General features: G+C 47.8%; 1 protein-coding gene across 2 annotated transcripts in view; it reads right to left on the reverse strand.

Annotated features, from left to right (window-relative positions):
- Positions 1-13,385, reverse strand: part of MYO5B (myosin VB) — a 333,083-nt gene that overhangs the window by 96,804 nt on the left and 222,894 nt on the right. For both annotated transcript variants that reach the window (XM_055559254.1, XM_055559253.1), the window contains exons 11-12: positions 4,223-4,304; positions 3,229-3,369 (exon numbers count right to left, since the gene is read on the reverse strand). In XM_055559254.1, the coding sequence (XP_055415229.1) occupies positions 3,229-3,369; positions 4,223-4,304 (223 nt within the window). The remainder of the gene's footprint in view (positions 1-3,228; positions 3,370-4,222; positions 4,305-13,385) is intronic.

The raw sequence follows: 13,385 nt of genomic DNA on the forward strand, positions 1-13,385 counted from the left end.
GTCAGACTTATTACAGTGCAATTTCCATACAGCAAAATGCACCCTTTATAAGTGTACAGTTTCATGGCTTCTGACAAAAGCAATAACTATTGGTTAAAAATCCATCTATTAGGATTCCTCTGGTGGTCCAGTGGTTAAGAATCCACCTGCCAATGCAGGGGGCAGGGCTTCGCTCCCTGGTCGGGAAGATCCCCCATGCCACAGAGCAGCTAAGCTCGTGCGCCACAACTTCTGAAGCCCGCACACCTGGGGCCCACGCTCCACAGCAAGGAAGCCACCGCAGTGAAAAGCCTGCTCACCCCAACTAGAGAGCAGTGCCGGGAGAGAAGGCCCATGCACGGCAACGAAGACCCAGCACAGCCAAAAAAGAAATAAAATTTTAAAAATCCATCTGTTACTAGATGCCGTATCCGACTATACTGAATGAGTCTGAATTCCCACCACAGCTAAATCTCACAGAAAGTGGTTTCAACACCGTGGGCTCTTGCGTCAGTCCTATAATTTGGCGTTCATCTTGCCTCCCCTGCTACATCCATGACTTGGCGGCCAGTGAGGCTGCGTGTGTCACACTCACCACCCCCACCACACACACACCACCCCCGATCTAGCTCGACGTGCGCTGGGCGCACACCTCCATCCCCCGGGGACTAGCGGGAAACCCCAGCTTACCTCAGCTCTCCCTTCTAAGGAGCCTCAGGGGCAGGGAAGCAAGCATCTAACAGAAGCCCCTGGCCATGTGCAGCTCAGCACTCTTTCTGACCTGGTGTGCCCTGCCCTTGAGGTCACTCTGCTGTCCCTGGGCCCTGCCCACAGCCCTCCATGGGCCCCTTGCCCAGGCCAGGCTCTTCCCAAGTACCATCCTGTCCCTCTTCACCCTTTGCTGGCTGGCAGGGAGACCCCTGTCCCTTCTCCTGAGGGCTTTCCCCTCAAGACCAGATATACAGTAGGTGCATAATATTGAGTTAGCCAAACATTTCATTCCAGTTTTTCCATAAGATGTTACAGAAAAACTCAAATGAACTTTTTGGCCAAACCAATATCTTCTGGGGGTTTGGCAGGAGTTTGAGTTGGATATGGTCTGAAACGTAAATCCCCTAGTTTTAAAAATTTGACCCAAACAAAAGGCACCATAAAGCATAAGGCAGAGACCATCCATACAGACGCAGCTGGGTTTTATTTCCCCTCGGCTTCTGGAAAGTAGTACAGGCAGTGTGCACTCGGTAGGAAGAGACAGGAAGGTGTGGGGATCTGCTGCACCTGGAACACCCAAGGCCGCCAAGTCCAGGGCTCTGTGGAGGATGCTTTCAAAACTGCTGCATGACTGCATCCTGGTCCTCCCTGAAACCACTGCCTACTTTTCAGCCGCACCGCTAAGCCCTCCTCCACCACCCCCAGAACCACGAGCTCCCCAGCCCCGTGCTGCAATGGGTGCACCCCGCTCCCTCACCCAGGGGCTTGGGTCCCCCCGCCTCTGGACAGCAGCCTGACGTCTCTCACTGTGCAGTGACCAGAGTTCTCACCGCTGCAGCCTGACATTCTGGGGACACGCTCCCTTGGGCAGCAGCACCTCTGAGAACCTCAAACCAGGAGCCAAAACGAACCCACAAGTGACCTTGGCTTGCCTGCCAAAGGCAAGGTAGATCAAGGAAAATCGATAGGGCAGCTGCTGAATTCACAGACTCCGTCCTCCTGAGGCAGTGGTGGGGGGGTTCCTGTGAGAGGCCCGTGTGAGGAGAAAGGCGAGGACGGGCCCCCGGGGGCTGCAGTCTGCCGCACAGTTAGCGCTTCATCGCAGAGCCAGGTTGAGCCACCGGCTCAGAGCCTTGTCTGTCCTTGGACGTCACCGCTGGGTAAGGGAGGGAAGAGCCAGAGACCTCCTGGAGCTGGGCCCAGGGGGCTGTGCTGGTTCAGAGGCCCGGAGCTGGACGGAGGGTGTGGTTGGGGGTGTGGAGCTGGAGGAGGCTGCGGAAAGGGTCATCAGAGACGGAGGGGAGGGGAGCACGCTCACACCGAGTGTCAGAAGGGAGCTGCTGGCAGTGGACGTGGAACCAAGACGATGAGGGAGGGGTGCACACCGGGCGGGCGCGGCTGGAGGGCCTGGGCTGCGACGTCTGTCATTCGGCCGGCGCTGCCCGAGCAGGGACAAAGGGACAACTGTTCTATCACCTTTATCACAGCCTCATGGGGGCGGGGGTGAGCCAACGCAGCCCCTGTCACCCCGAGGAATTACCTGTTCCCGAGTCTGACACCAGACCAAGTCCCCAGCTTTGAGAATGTGCTGAAAACCATCAGATAAAAGCACGCTGTGGATCTCAGTGTAGTTTCACTCTGTCTTCCACTGTTTTGTTTTCAGTCTTTCTCACTACCAAAGGCAGTGAAAGTTTCTGGAAAGGAAATACCTGCTCCTCCCAAACCATCATGCCACAAGCCACTCTCCACAGCCCAGACATGGGAGGTCAGACAGTAAGAGCAACTGGGCTCTTCCCTTTCGATGCTGAGACCCAAGTGGCTTCTACACCTCTTGATTAGAGTTTCCACCCCTGAAGGAGTTGGCATACATTTACCATAATTGCCAAACACCAAATCAGGAGAAGTTTGGAAGACCGTCAGATCCAATGCCCATCAATTCATACAGCAGAAACCAAAGGCCAAAGCAGTTAGGTGACTGATAACACGGGAATTCCCCTGCCCCACACGTCCAAGGCTGCCTGGTTCTCTCCACACTGGCAACTCAGGGCTCCTCCTGTCATAGCAGGCAGTGTCCATGACAAGCTGCATGGGGGAAGTCCACACCTCTCACTTGCCACCAAGCCACGTGGCTCCTGCCACTCACAAGCCACCATGCATGGTAAAGATGATCCTGGGCTCTTGACCCCCCTTCTTCGGGATGCCTGTCTAGAAGTTGGGGTCCTTCCTCAGCACCTAGGAGATGTGGGGCACCAAATCCATACCACCATCACATCATGCCGATCCTTAACACCCAGCTGCTCCCAAAGACATTGTTCACCAACGTAGCAATACCTGCCAGTCATGTTCAATGTGTTACCTGCTGGTACCTTTTAGTATGCAGAATAGACACCAAGGCTTCTCCCAACAAACTAAAGGCCGACTAATCAGATGCAACTCCAGTCTTGAGATCTCACATGTTCCCTTGTACCACACAGCTGTCCTCTGCCCCACAACCCCAAGCCTAGAATTGAACCGATTCAATGACATCATCAGTTTTACCTTACATTCTTCATCCAACAGGTCCAAGATGCCCAGCTTAGCTTCTATGAGGTCGATACAAGGCTGGTTATCATAGAAATCAATCAGGGTCCACGGGATCTGCTCCTTCATGTACTCCTCCTGCTCCAGCTTGAATACGTGCTAGCATAAGAAGCAAAAAGTCAGGTCAGTGAACTACAGACACACCTTAACTTTTGACTCCCCTGAGCTTCAACCACATGGGTTCTGAGTCCTGGAGGATGCGATATACTCATCAGAAAGGCTTTGGGCACCAGTCACAGTCATGAATGCAGAAAAAAAAAGACCCAGTTGGGTGATCTCAGTCAAACTCAAAGGAAATTAACCATGAATATTCATTGGAAGGACGGATGCTGAAGCTGAAGCTCCAGTATTTGGCCACGTGATGCAAAGAGCCGATTCATTTGCAAAGACCCTGATGCTGGGAAAGACTAAGGGCAGGAGGAGAGGGGGATGACAGAGGATGAGATGACTGGATGGCATCACCAACTCAGTGGACATGAGTTTGAGCAAATCCGGGAGATAGTGGAGGACAGGGAAGCCTGGCGTGCTGCAGTCCATGGAGTTGCAAAGAGTCAGACACAACTAAGCGACTGAACAACGACAAAGGTGATCCTCACGCCCATGTGATTCCTTCCCTAGGATGTTCTACTACTCACCTGCACTGTCATACCTCAACCAATCGCTAGAAGCCTCACAGGTGGCTTGTGATTGTTCAAATACCCCAGATGCTTGGGCTCAAAAAGAGTGGAAGTCAAAGCCAAGGAGAGGATCACTGACCCTCTTGACCCAGCTGTCCAAATTCTGACCTCCTTCTGACCAGTGGGGAGTGCCTGCCTAGAGCTGGGGCACCCCAGGAAACCAAGAGCTGGTCAGGGTCGAGCTGGAGCCCACTGACCCTGGACGGAAGAGAAGTGGGCTGGGCTGTCTGTGACTCCCCCCACCACCCGACATCTCTGGGTCCAGAAAAACCTACCGAGTTGAACTGCTGCTGGAGCTTCTCATTGGCGTAGTTGATACAGAACTGCTCGAAGCTGTTCACCTCAAACGTCTCAAACCTACAGGACGCAAAGGCCAAAGGACAAAGTAAGAGATGTCCCCATTTACCAAAGGGATCTCTGGGACTTCAGCAAGGCGGCCCTCATCCTCTGCTCCCCGCGGTTCTCGCCTTAACTCCAGCACAGAAGTCCCATCTGCTCTTGAGACCGCTGTCACAGGCATCAGCACAAGAGAGTCTTTAGAATCAAACAGGAGAGTAAGAATGTATGTCTTTTCACCACTAAAAAAAGTACTGACAGCAAGAAAATTTGGAAAAAGCAGGTGTAAGAAAAAGTCACCCATGATTCTGTCACTCATGCAAATCGCATGAACACACCTGCCAATACAGGTAGACATAAGAGATGTGGGTTTGATCCCTGGGTCGGGAAGATCCCCTGGAGAAAGAAATGGTAGCCCACTCCAGTATTCTTGCCTGGGAAATTTCATGGACAGAAGGGCCTGGCAGGCTACAGTCCATTGGGTATCAAAGAGTCAGACGCGACTGAAGTGGCTTAGCATGCACGCATGCATGTGTCCTTCCAGTGATTCTATTTTTGAAGAAAAATAGAATTATACGTAAAATCATCCCTATATTTATCATTTAACTTCCCATTTGTTATTTAACAGTTTCCCGTGCTGCTGTTCTTCAAAGACATCAGTTCTAATGTCTGCCTCGTGGACTGTCCTATGGATCAGAGATGCTGCTTTCAGCCTGAGAATTGCCCAGGAGCCCAGGTGAGGGAACCAGTGGGGCTAGAATTTAGCTGATGTCCCCTTCAAGTCTAGGAGGCAGCGTTTGCCCCAGAGGGATGCCTTTTTCCGATTCACACAAAGGCTCTCCCTGGGCTGGCAGTGCCCCATGCAGATGAATCGTAATATAACCAGTCACCTATTGAAGGACATTCTGGTTCTTTCCCCAGTTTTTAGCTGCTATTGCTGCTGTGACAAATATTAGATATACATCTTTGAATTCATGATTCTTAGGATGCTGTTCTAGAAGGAAAATTACCATGTCAGGATTTGTTTTCTTAAATGGTAGCAGCAGATTACCTTCCAGAGAGATGGAACCAACTGATGCTATCACCCTGCCCTCACCCCAGCCTCCCAGTGTACGCAAGGGTCTCGTTCTCCTGATCCTGGTCAATAAGGTTGTCTTTAAATTCAGGTTTGAGGACTTCCCTGGTGGTCCAGTGGTTAAGAATCTGCCTGCCAATTCAGGGGACACGGGTTTGAGCCCTGGTCCAGGAAGATTCCACATGCCACGGGGCTCCACATTACCGAGCCTGTACACTCCAGAGCCCAAGCTCTGCAAGAAGAGCTGCCGCGAGCTCTTCCCACCACACTGAGAAGCCTGCGCACCACAACTGGAGAGCAGCCCCCACTCGCTGCAACAAGAGAAAGCCTGTGAGCAGCAACAAAGACCAGTGCAGCCAAAAATACATACAATTTTAAAAATTAAAAAACTTAAAAAAATCCATGTTTGATGTAATTTATGTACAATAAAATGCACCAATTTGGAAGATGTATTTCAATGAGTTTCTGATCAGTATTACACTACATGTGTCCACCATCACAATCAGATACAGAACATTTCTATCATATCAATCACCCCAAAGTTGCCTTGTGCTCCAATCAGGTCTGTCCCTCCTGCCCCTCACTGGGAGTATTAATGCATCACAGATCTTTGGTCAATAATATAAGTTAACTTAAAAAAATTTTTGGCTAATTGTTACATGACAAATGTTTTTGAATTCTAATTTCTTTGACTACCGATAGAGCTCAAGATTTTTCTGTGGGTGTGAGTGTATGTTCTAGTTGTCCATATTTTGTGAACTGTTTGTGACTGGTGAAGTATTTCCCGGGTTTTAACTTTAAAAATGGACTTATTTGAGCTGCTTATACTTTAGATCATCAACACTGACATCAATTGCTCAACTGAAACGTTCATGATATGGCTGGATCACTGCTGGGGAAGGGGCTTGGGGAAGGGGAGGCTTGTACACAGGTGAGACGCAGCATCACACAGCCAGGCACGGCCCCACCAGATGCCTTGTATGCTACACTTCTAGATTTTTCCAGGAGAAATGGGGAGAACTGGTAGGATTTGAAATTAAGAAATGAAAACTGAATTTCCATCTCAGAAAAATACTGTGATTTGTGGGAAGGTATACAAGACTGAATGCAGGAGGTTGAATAAGGATTTATTATTGGAGTAATTAGGGGAAATCCAGCCAGGGTATAGCTTAGGCTGGTGGTAGCCAAGTTAACCCGAAGGTTCTAAAGACATTAAGGAAGGCGGAGATGAGAGGACTTTAAATGACCAATAGCATGTGAAGTGAGAGTCAGTTATGTGACTGGATGGATGTGATCACCCACCAAGCTGGGAGCATGATAATAGCATCAGCAGCTTTAGCCACAATAAGTGGGGCCCCCATGCTCGCAGAGCAAGGGCAGCAGGCTAAGCAGGCGAGAAAGGGCAGAAATCCAGGAGGAAGAGGAACCTTTTTCTTATTCACACACCTGGCTGAATGAGCTGGCAGGGACCCTGTGAATGGGCATCTACAGAGCACCAAGTTCCAGAGGCTTCATGGGCTCACTGAATACCCACAACCAACAAGAGTTGGGGTCTCTCACTAATCCATCCTACTGCTGAAAAACCAAATAACCTGTCCAAAGTCAGCGAGTCAGGAGACAGAAGAGACAATATTTGAACCCAGAGAGTGATTTCTGAGAGCACATTAATTCAGAAAGGAGTAAAAGTTCTGTTTAAGAAAGAAGGAAGGGGACTTCCCTGGTGGTCCAGGGGTTAAGTATCTGCCTTGCAATACAGGGGACTTGGGTTCGATCCCTTGGGTCAGGAAACTAAGATCCCACCTGGCTCGGGGCAACTAAACCCATGCATCTCAACTAAAACCTGGAGTGGCCAAATAAATATTATAAAAAGAAGAAGACAGGGGACGCTGTGCGCCCAGGGGTGTGTTGCTCCCTGGGAATGTCGCCTTAGAGATCTGGACGGGCTGGGCTTGTGAAAGGACCAACATGCCTTTGGGGAGAGATTTACTGCACTCTTGCTTGGAAGAAGAAGAGAAAAAACATAAAAAGAAATGGCTGGTTCAAAGTCCAAATTCTGACTTCATGTAAAATGTCCAGGTTGTTACAGGATTTTACGGTTCTCAGTCATGTTCAGACGACTGTGCTTTGTGTAGGCTGTTCAACAGTGTTGTGCCAGGTGTGGGAGGAAAGGCCAGCCTCACAGAAGGCATTCATTTAGAAGGAAGCAACATCAAGGATCCATACAACTTCCTGAATTTGTGTTCTTTCACAGAAATCCTCACCAGCTCAGCAATTATCATCTACCAAGATAATGTAATGATGTTTAATTGTGTAAGGTATGCAATAGTGCTCTCCTATTTTGGTATCCATTTTTCAATAAAGTTTTCATTATTGGCATAAACGGGGCTTCCCAGGTGGCACAGTGGTAAAGAATCTGCCTGCAATACAGGAGACCCAGCTTTGATCCCTGGGTTGGGAAGATCTCCTGGAGAAGGAAATGGCAACCCACTCTAGTATTCTTGTCTGGAAAATTCCAGAGGAGCCTGGTGGGTCCAAGGGATCACAAAGAGTCAGACATGACTGAGCATGCACATACACACCTATGAGCATAAATAAATAAGAAGGGAAGAGAGAGGTGACTAGGAAGGGCTGCGGGCAAGAAGATAACTTCCCAGAGAAGGAAGTGTCTGAGCACGTGGAGATGGGGAGAACAGAGAACACCAAAGAGGGACCTGGGCTCGGGGCACAGGCTTCAACCTTCAGAAACTTCACAGCATTGGCCTTCTCACTGTTAGTATGGGCAATTGAATTTTCTCAATCTCACATAAAATTATGCCAAACCTTCCAAACAGATTGTACTCCCTAACCGCCGCTCCCCAGTAGAAATGTTGGAGCCACCCCTGATGGGTTAGGGATGGTGATGGTGGTGGTGGTGGTGGTGGTAGAGAGGCAGCACCCTAAGCAGAAGGACCTGAAAAAACAAATATGCCAACCATCCAACTGGGCTAGCTTGGTGCCCAGAACACACCAGGCTTCTCCACCTTCCCCCACCCCCGCACCAAAATATTAGACGAGCAAAGGCAGGAAATCATCTTGAAATCAAAGGAATCAACTGCTTGGAGACAACCACATTAAAGAACAGCCTTTGGTCATGCCCATGGAAGACAAGTAATTCCAGGTCAATAAAACAGGATCAAAGTCGCAAAGTCCAAGCTGAAGGCAGTCCAGACCATGCAGGAGGGAGGCACTGGGTCGGCCAGCCATCACCCTGGCTTAGGGTCCTCTCAGCCCAGATGATGGTCCTACAGACCCAGTCATGTCTCTTAGAACCTCATTTCCTCTCCCTACAGCCTCCTTTCTGCACCTCAAGAAAGGTTTCTGATGACAGCCAAGCCATAGAGGAACTTTTAATTAATACAACCCAGAAGGAAGATAAAAGAGCCACCCTAGCAACTGGCCAGATAACAGCACTTGGGTGCACTTGCAGAGCTCGTATCAAGCTCCAAAGATAAAGGATTTAAATATATCCCACTCGTCAGTTTTTAAAGGTTTACATTGGTAGCACTCCACAAAGAACATTCTCATTAATTTGAGATGGCCTGAAATTAGCTCATAATTTCCCTATTTCTAAGGTATTATCTGGTAACAATTCCTCTGCCATCTAGGGTAATTATTGTAATGCCAGCCAGCCAGAGATGAATGGATGAGGGGTTTGGGGAGCCCGGAAAATGTCTAAGATGACTGACCTCAGAAAAGGCCAGTTAGGGAGATAAGGCAACTTCTCTAAATGATATTATATTTGTAGTTATTCTTGTCATCAATAGAGATGACTTTTAAAAATAAATACAATGGATCCATTTATAGTTCACATTAAAATATCACCAAGAAATTTATATGTGAGAGGGAACTGGATTTCTCCTGTAAAGTCAATGTTGAGGATATTTAGTCCAGAATCCTTGGGTGGGAGGGAGGTCAAGACACAGAATAAGTCTTAATGCTGGGGCCTGGGATCTGTAGCCAAGGTGGTACAGTTAACATTCCCACTTCCACGTTTGCCTATCTTCAAAGCAGAGCAAAAAAGTAGATAATTCCCTTCTCATTCTGCCTGACTTCAGGGTGGCATAAGGGATACAAGTGCCTCTATAAAAACAGGATAATGTCCATGGGAAAGGGAAAACGCAATAAAAAGAAGTCAACCTGTCACTCTGAGTTAATTACTAACCTCCATGAACCACTCCCTCCAGAGCAGAGAGGAGATGAGAGGCTTTGAAGGTTGGGAAACAGTTCTTCCCCCATGGCACAGGGCACAGGAATTAGACTTTCTTAGCTTAGCCCTGTGTTTCTACCCTTCCACCAAAGCTCAGAAGAGAAGCTATGTGGTACAGGTTAGACATAGAGGGGGGCTGCTAGGGAATGACCGCCGAAAGTCAAGGAAGTCCTCTCAAGGTCTCTTTCCCTCCTGAAACCCATGAAATCTCACAAGGGCACCTCGCAGTCTGTTAGGGAGGCCACCCCTTCTGATCTCTTTCTTCAACAATCTGGGTGCAGGCTGCACCTTAGAATGGGAGAACTTCAGTCCTGCTCCTGTGCTTCTCTCTGTGCCCAGAGGCCCACACATGGGACTTGTCCTGCAGGGAGAGCAAAGTTCTAGGCACTGTTCACATCCCCAGGTCAAGAACAGGTCTTCTGGAGGATCTAAGTCCATTCCGTCTGCAGTGTGCTCCAACTCCTGCCTCTCCCCCATCTCTGAAAATCTGATATGGGGCAGGAAGATGCCCATCATATGGTAACTCTCTCCCAGTCCATCAGTTGATTGTCCCAGGAAATGTAAGAGCTGCAAAAGGCAAATCATGAACCCTGCCCAAAAGAGAGAGCTATTAGGAAGACCCCAGGAAACCTCAACTAGTAGAGATTTGTAGGTGTTACAGGACTTTAAAGGAGGGTGAGCTCATGAGGGTGCTGGCAGGGACAGAGAAAAATGGGACTTTATTGAAGCTTTAAGAGTATGTAGTGGTGTTTGGCTTCAGGCATGCTCCAAAGGGCTATGTCAGAGCAATTCTAGAAGGTTGAGCTTGACTTTCGAGCACTCAGAGTTACAAGGGTCTCCTGGAAGACTCAGAGATTCCAGGGAGAACCCATTGCAAGAGGTAATCTGCTGGATCTGGGAACCTTGGGCTGGCTATGCATGTCTACCCTGAAGAAGACATGTCCAGGGATCTTCTGGGCTGTCCAAGCTTGGGTCACTGTTCACAGGCTGCAGGGCAAATGCAATCACTGCCTTCTCCCCCTCCACCCTCCATGAAACCTTTCCATACTGGACAGAGGGAGGGGATAGGTTGTCTTCTCCAAATAAATCACTTAGGATCATGAAATTATCTTTAAGTCTGTTTTGAAAGAGTGAGACCAAGAAAGAAAAATAACAAAGAAACAAAGAATTTCCATCAAAAGGACAAAGGCAAATGGTGAGCTTAAGAAATTTACTTAAAATACATCATTTAAGGCAACTTATGGAATGGTATAAAACATTTTCAAATCATATTTCTGAAAAGGAGTTAATATCAGAATATATAAAGAAGTCCTACAACACAAAAACAAAAAAAGTAAATAACTTGATTTAAAAATGAGCCAAGAACTTAAAACATTTCTCTAAGAAGATACACGAATGGCCAAGAAGCATAGGAAAAGATGATCAAAATTATTAGAGAAATGCATATCAAAACCATAATCATACCTATCAAATACATATCAAAATCACTTCAGACTTATTAGGATGACTACTATAAACAAACAAACAAACAAACAGAAACAACAAGAGCTGGCAAGGATGTAGAGAAACTAGAACCTCTGGGCACTGCCAGTAAAAATGTAAAATGGTGCAGCTACTATAAAATAACATGGAGTTTTCTCAAAGATTTAAAAATAGAAGCACTATATTCCTACATAATCCTCAGATGATTAAAAATAGGATTACTACATAATCCAGCAATCCTACTTCTGGATATATATCTTAAAGAGTTTAAAAGAAGAGATAGTTGCACACCCTTGCTTGTTCATTCCAGCAGTATCACAATAGCCAAGAGGTAGAAGCAGCCCAAACATCCATCAGTGGATGGATAAATAACATGTGGTACATGCATACAATTTAGTATTATTCACCTTGAAAAAAGAAGGAAATCCTGCCGCACACTACAACATGGTTGAACCTTGAGGACATTAGGCTAAGCGAAATAAGCCAGTCACAAGAAGGTAAGTATTATATGATTTCATTTACATGAAGTATGTAGAGTTGTCAAAATTATAGAGACAGAAAGTCCTTTCTCCTAGAGGGTGGGGAAAAGAAGACAGGAATTGTTTAACGGGTATAGAGTTTCAGTTTTTCCAACATGAAAAAGTTCTAGAGATCAACTGCACAAAAATGCAAATACACTTGAGGTTATTGAATTGTATACAAAAAGCGGTTAAGATGGTAAATTTTATGTTGTGTGGGTTTTTAAACTACAATTAAAAAAATTTTTTTAACATAAATCATTAGAAAACACTGAATAGACCAGGATGCAAATTTAAAGTTAGGCAATACCCGAGAAAGTAACACAAGAACTGGGAAGGATACGAGATTCCAGCAAACCCATTTTCTGTTCTGGGGGCCCATGCTTCCCTCAGCATCAGGCAGGAATCTATCCTTGCCTTGCTCCAGAAGTCTCCTGCATCAACTGTCCTCGTCAAGAATGAGCTGGCCAAAGCTGAAGCCTCCTGCCACCTTGGCATTTTGAAGGCTCAGGTCAAAGACAAATAAATGTGTACCTTTCTTAAACTGGAGCCATTTATTTCTCATTGCCTCGAGGAGGGGAGAGGAACAAAAAATTATGACTGCAATTAACCAAGCCTGTAGAGGCAAATGCACGTTGATGCGACTTGAAAGGAAAACCCCAGCTAAGAGCTGCCTGGTCTGTCCTGTGAATTTCCACCCCTGCCTTGTAAGAAAGACCCTGCAGGCAGCTTCACAGGTCTGCAGTCAAGGAAGAGAGCTTGGCTCGGGTTGGCTAAATTGCTCTGGCTGTGGCTTGCCTAGCACTTTTTGGGACCTGAGGCAGGGGAGGGAGAGGTGGCAGGGGAGGGAGAGGTGGCAGGGGAGGGAGAGGTGGCAGGGGGTGGGGGGTGGAGGCTTCTACCAGGACACTGGGTGTGTAGGAGGGTCCAGAGGAGCCTGAGAGCAGGGCCTCTGAGCACTGGGCTCGTCAAGAGTGGTGGTGGAGGCGGCCGTGGCCCATATAATTGATTCAGGTGCTCACAGCCTTTTCTACTGTCTGAACAAACCACCCGTCAGAGCATCATGATAAGCGGAGGCGTGTATGTGTGATGCTGGCTCACGTGCCGCTTGCTTATAGATACGGAAGTGAGTGCTTATTCATTCTAGCTGCAGGTTCTATAGTAACACTTGGAACATTTATAGGAAAACCTGGAGTGGCTCACCTACACTACGTATGACCTGCTTCCAGGATGAGCCTGACTGATGAGCCCGAAACGCTCTAGCCAGGGGACATCCCCTGGAGAAGGGATAGGCTACCCACTCCAGTATTCTTGGGCTTCCTTTGTGGCTCAGCTGGGAAAGAATCTGCCTGCAATGCGGGTTCGATCCCTGGATTGGGAAGATCCCCTGGAGAAGGAAAAGGCCACCCACTCCAGTATTCTGGCCTGGAGAATTCTATGGACTGTATAGTCCACAGGGTCGCAAAGAGTGACTTTCACTTTCAGAGAGGGAGAGAACCCTTTATTCCTTTCCTCTTCATCAGTGGGGTTTAATGTATTCAGAATCCCACCCCCGCCCTCCTTGCCACTCTCTCCAGCTTCCACAAGCTCTCTTTTGCCCACAGGTGACAAGGAGCCTTAAGAAAATAGAAAAGCATTAGGTCATCCCAAGGGCATCTTCTGTTGCATCACGGTGTCCCTGTACTCGGGCTGAGACACCACGTGGGAGACGGTGGGAAACAGGGTCTCCTTCCTCTTCAGGGACTTAAGTGGGAAGCTCAAAAATAAAAAATAATGCTGGA

The sequence above is a fragment of the Bubalus kerabau genome, chromosome 21 (assembly GCF_029407905.1).
Source record: "Bubalus kerabau isolate K-KA32 ecotype Philippines breed swamp buffalo chromosome 21, PCC_UOA_SB_1v2, whole genome shotgun sequence".
In the NCBI taxonomy this organism is placed as follows: Eukaryota; Metazoa; Chordata; class Mammalia; order Artiodactyla; family Bovidae; genus Bubalus; species Bubalus kerabau.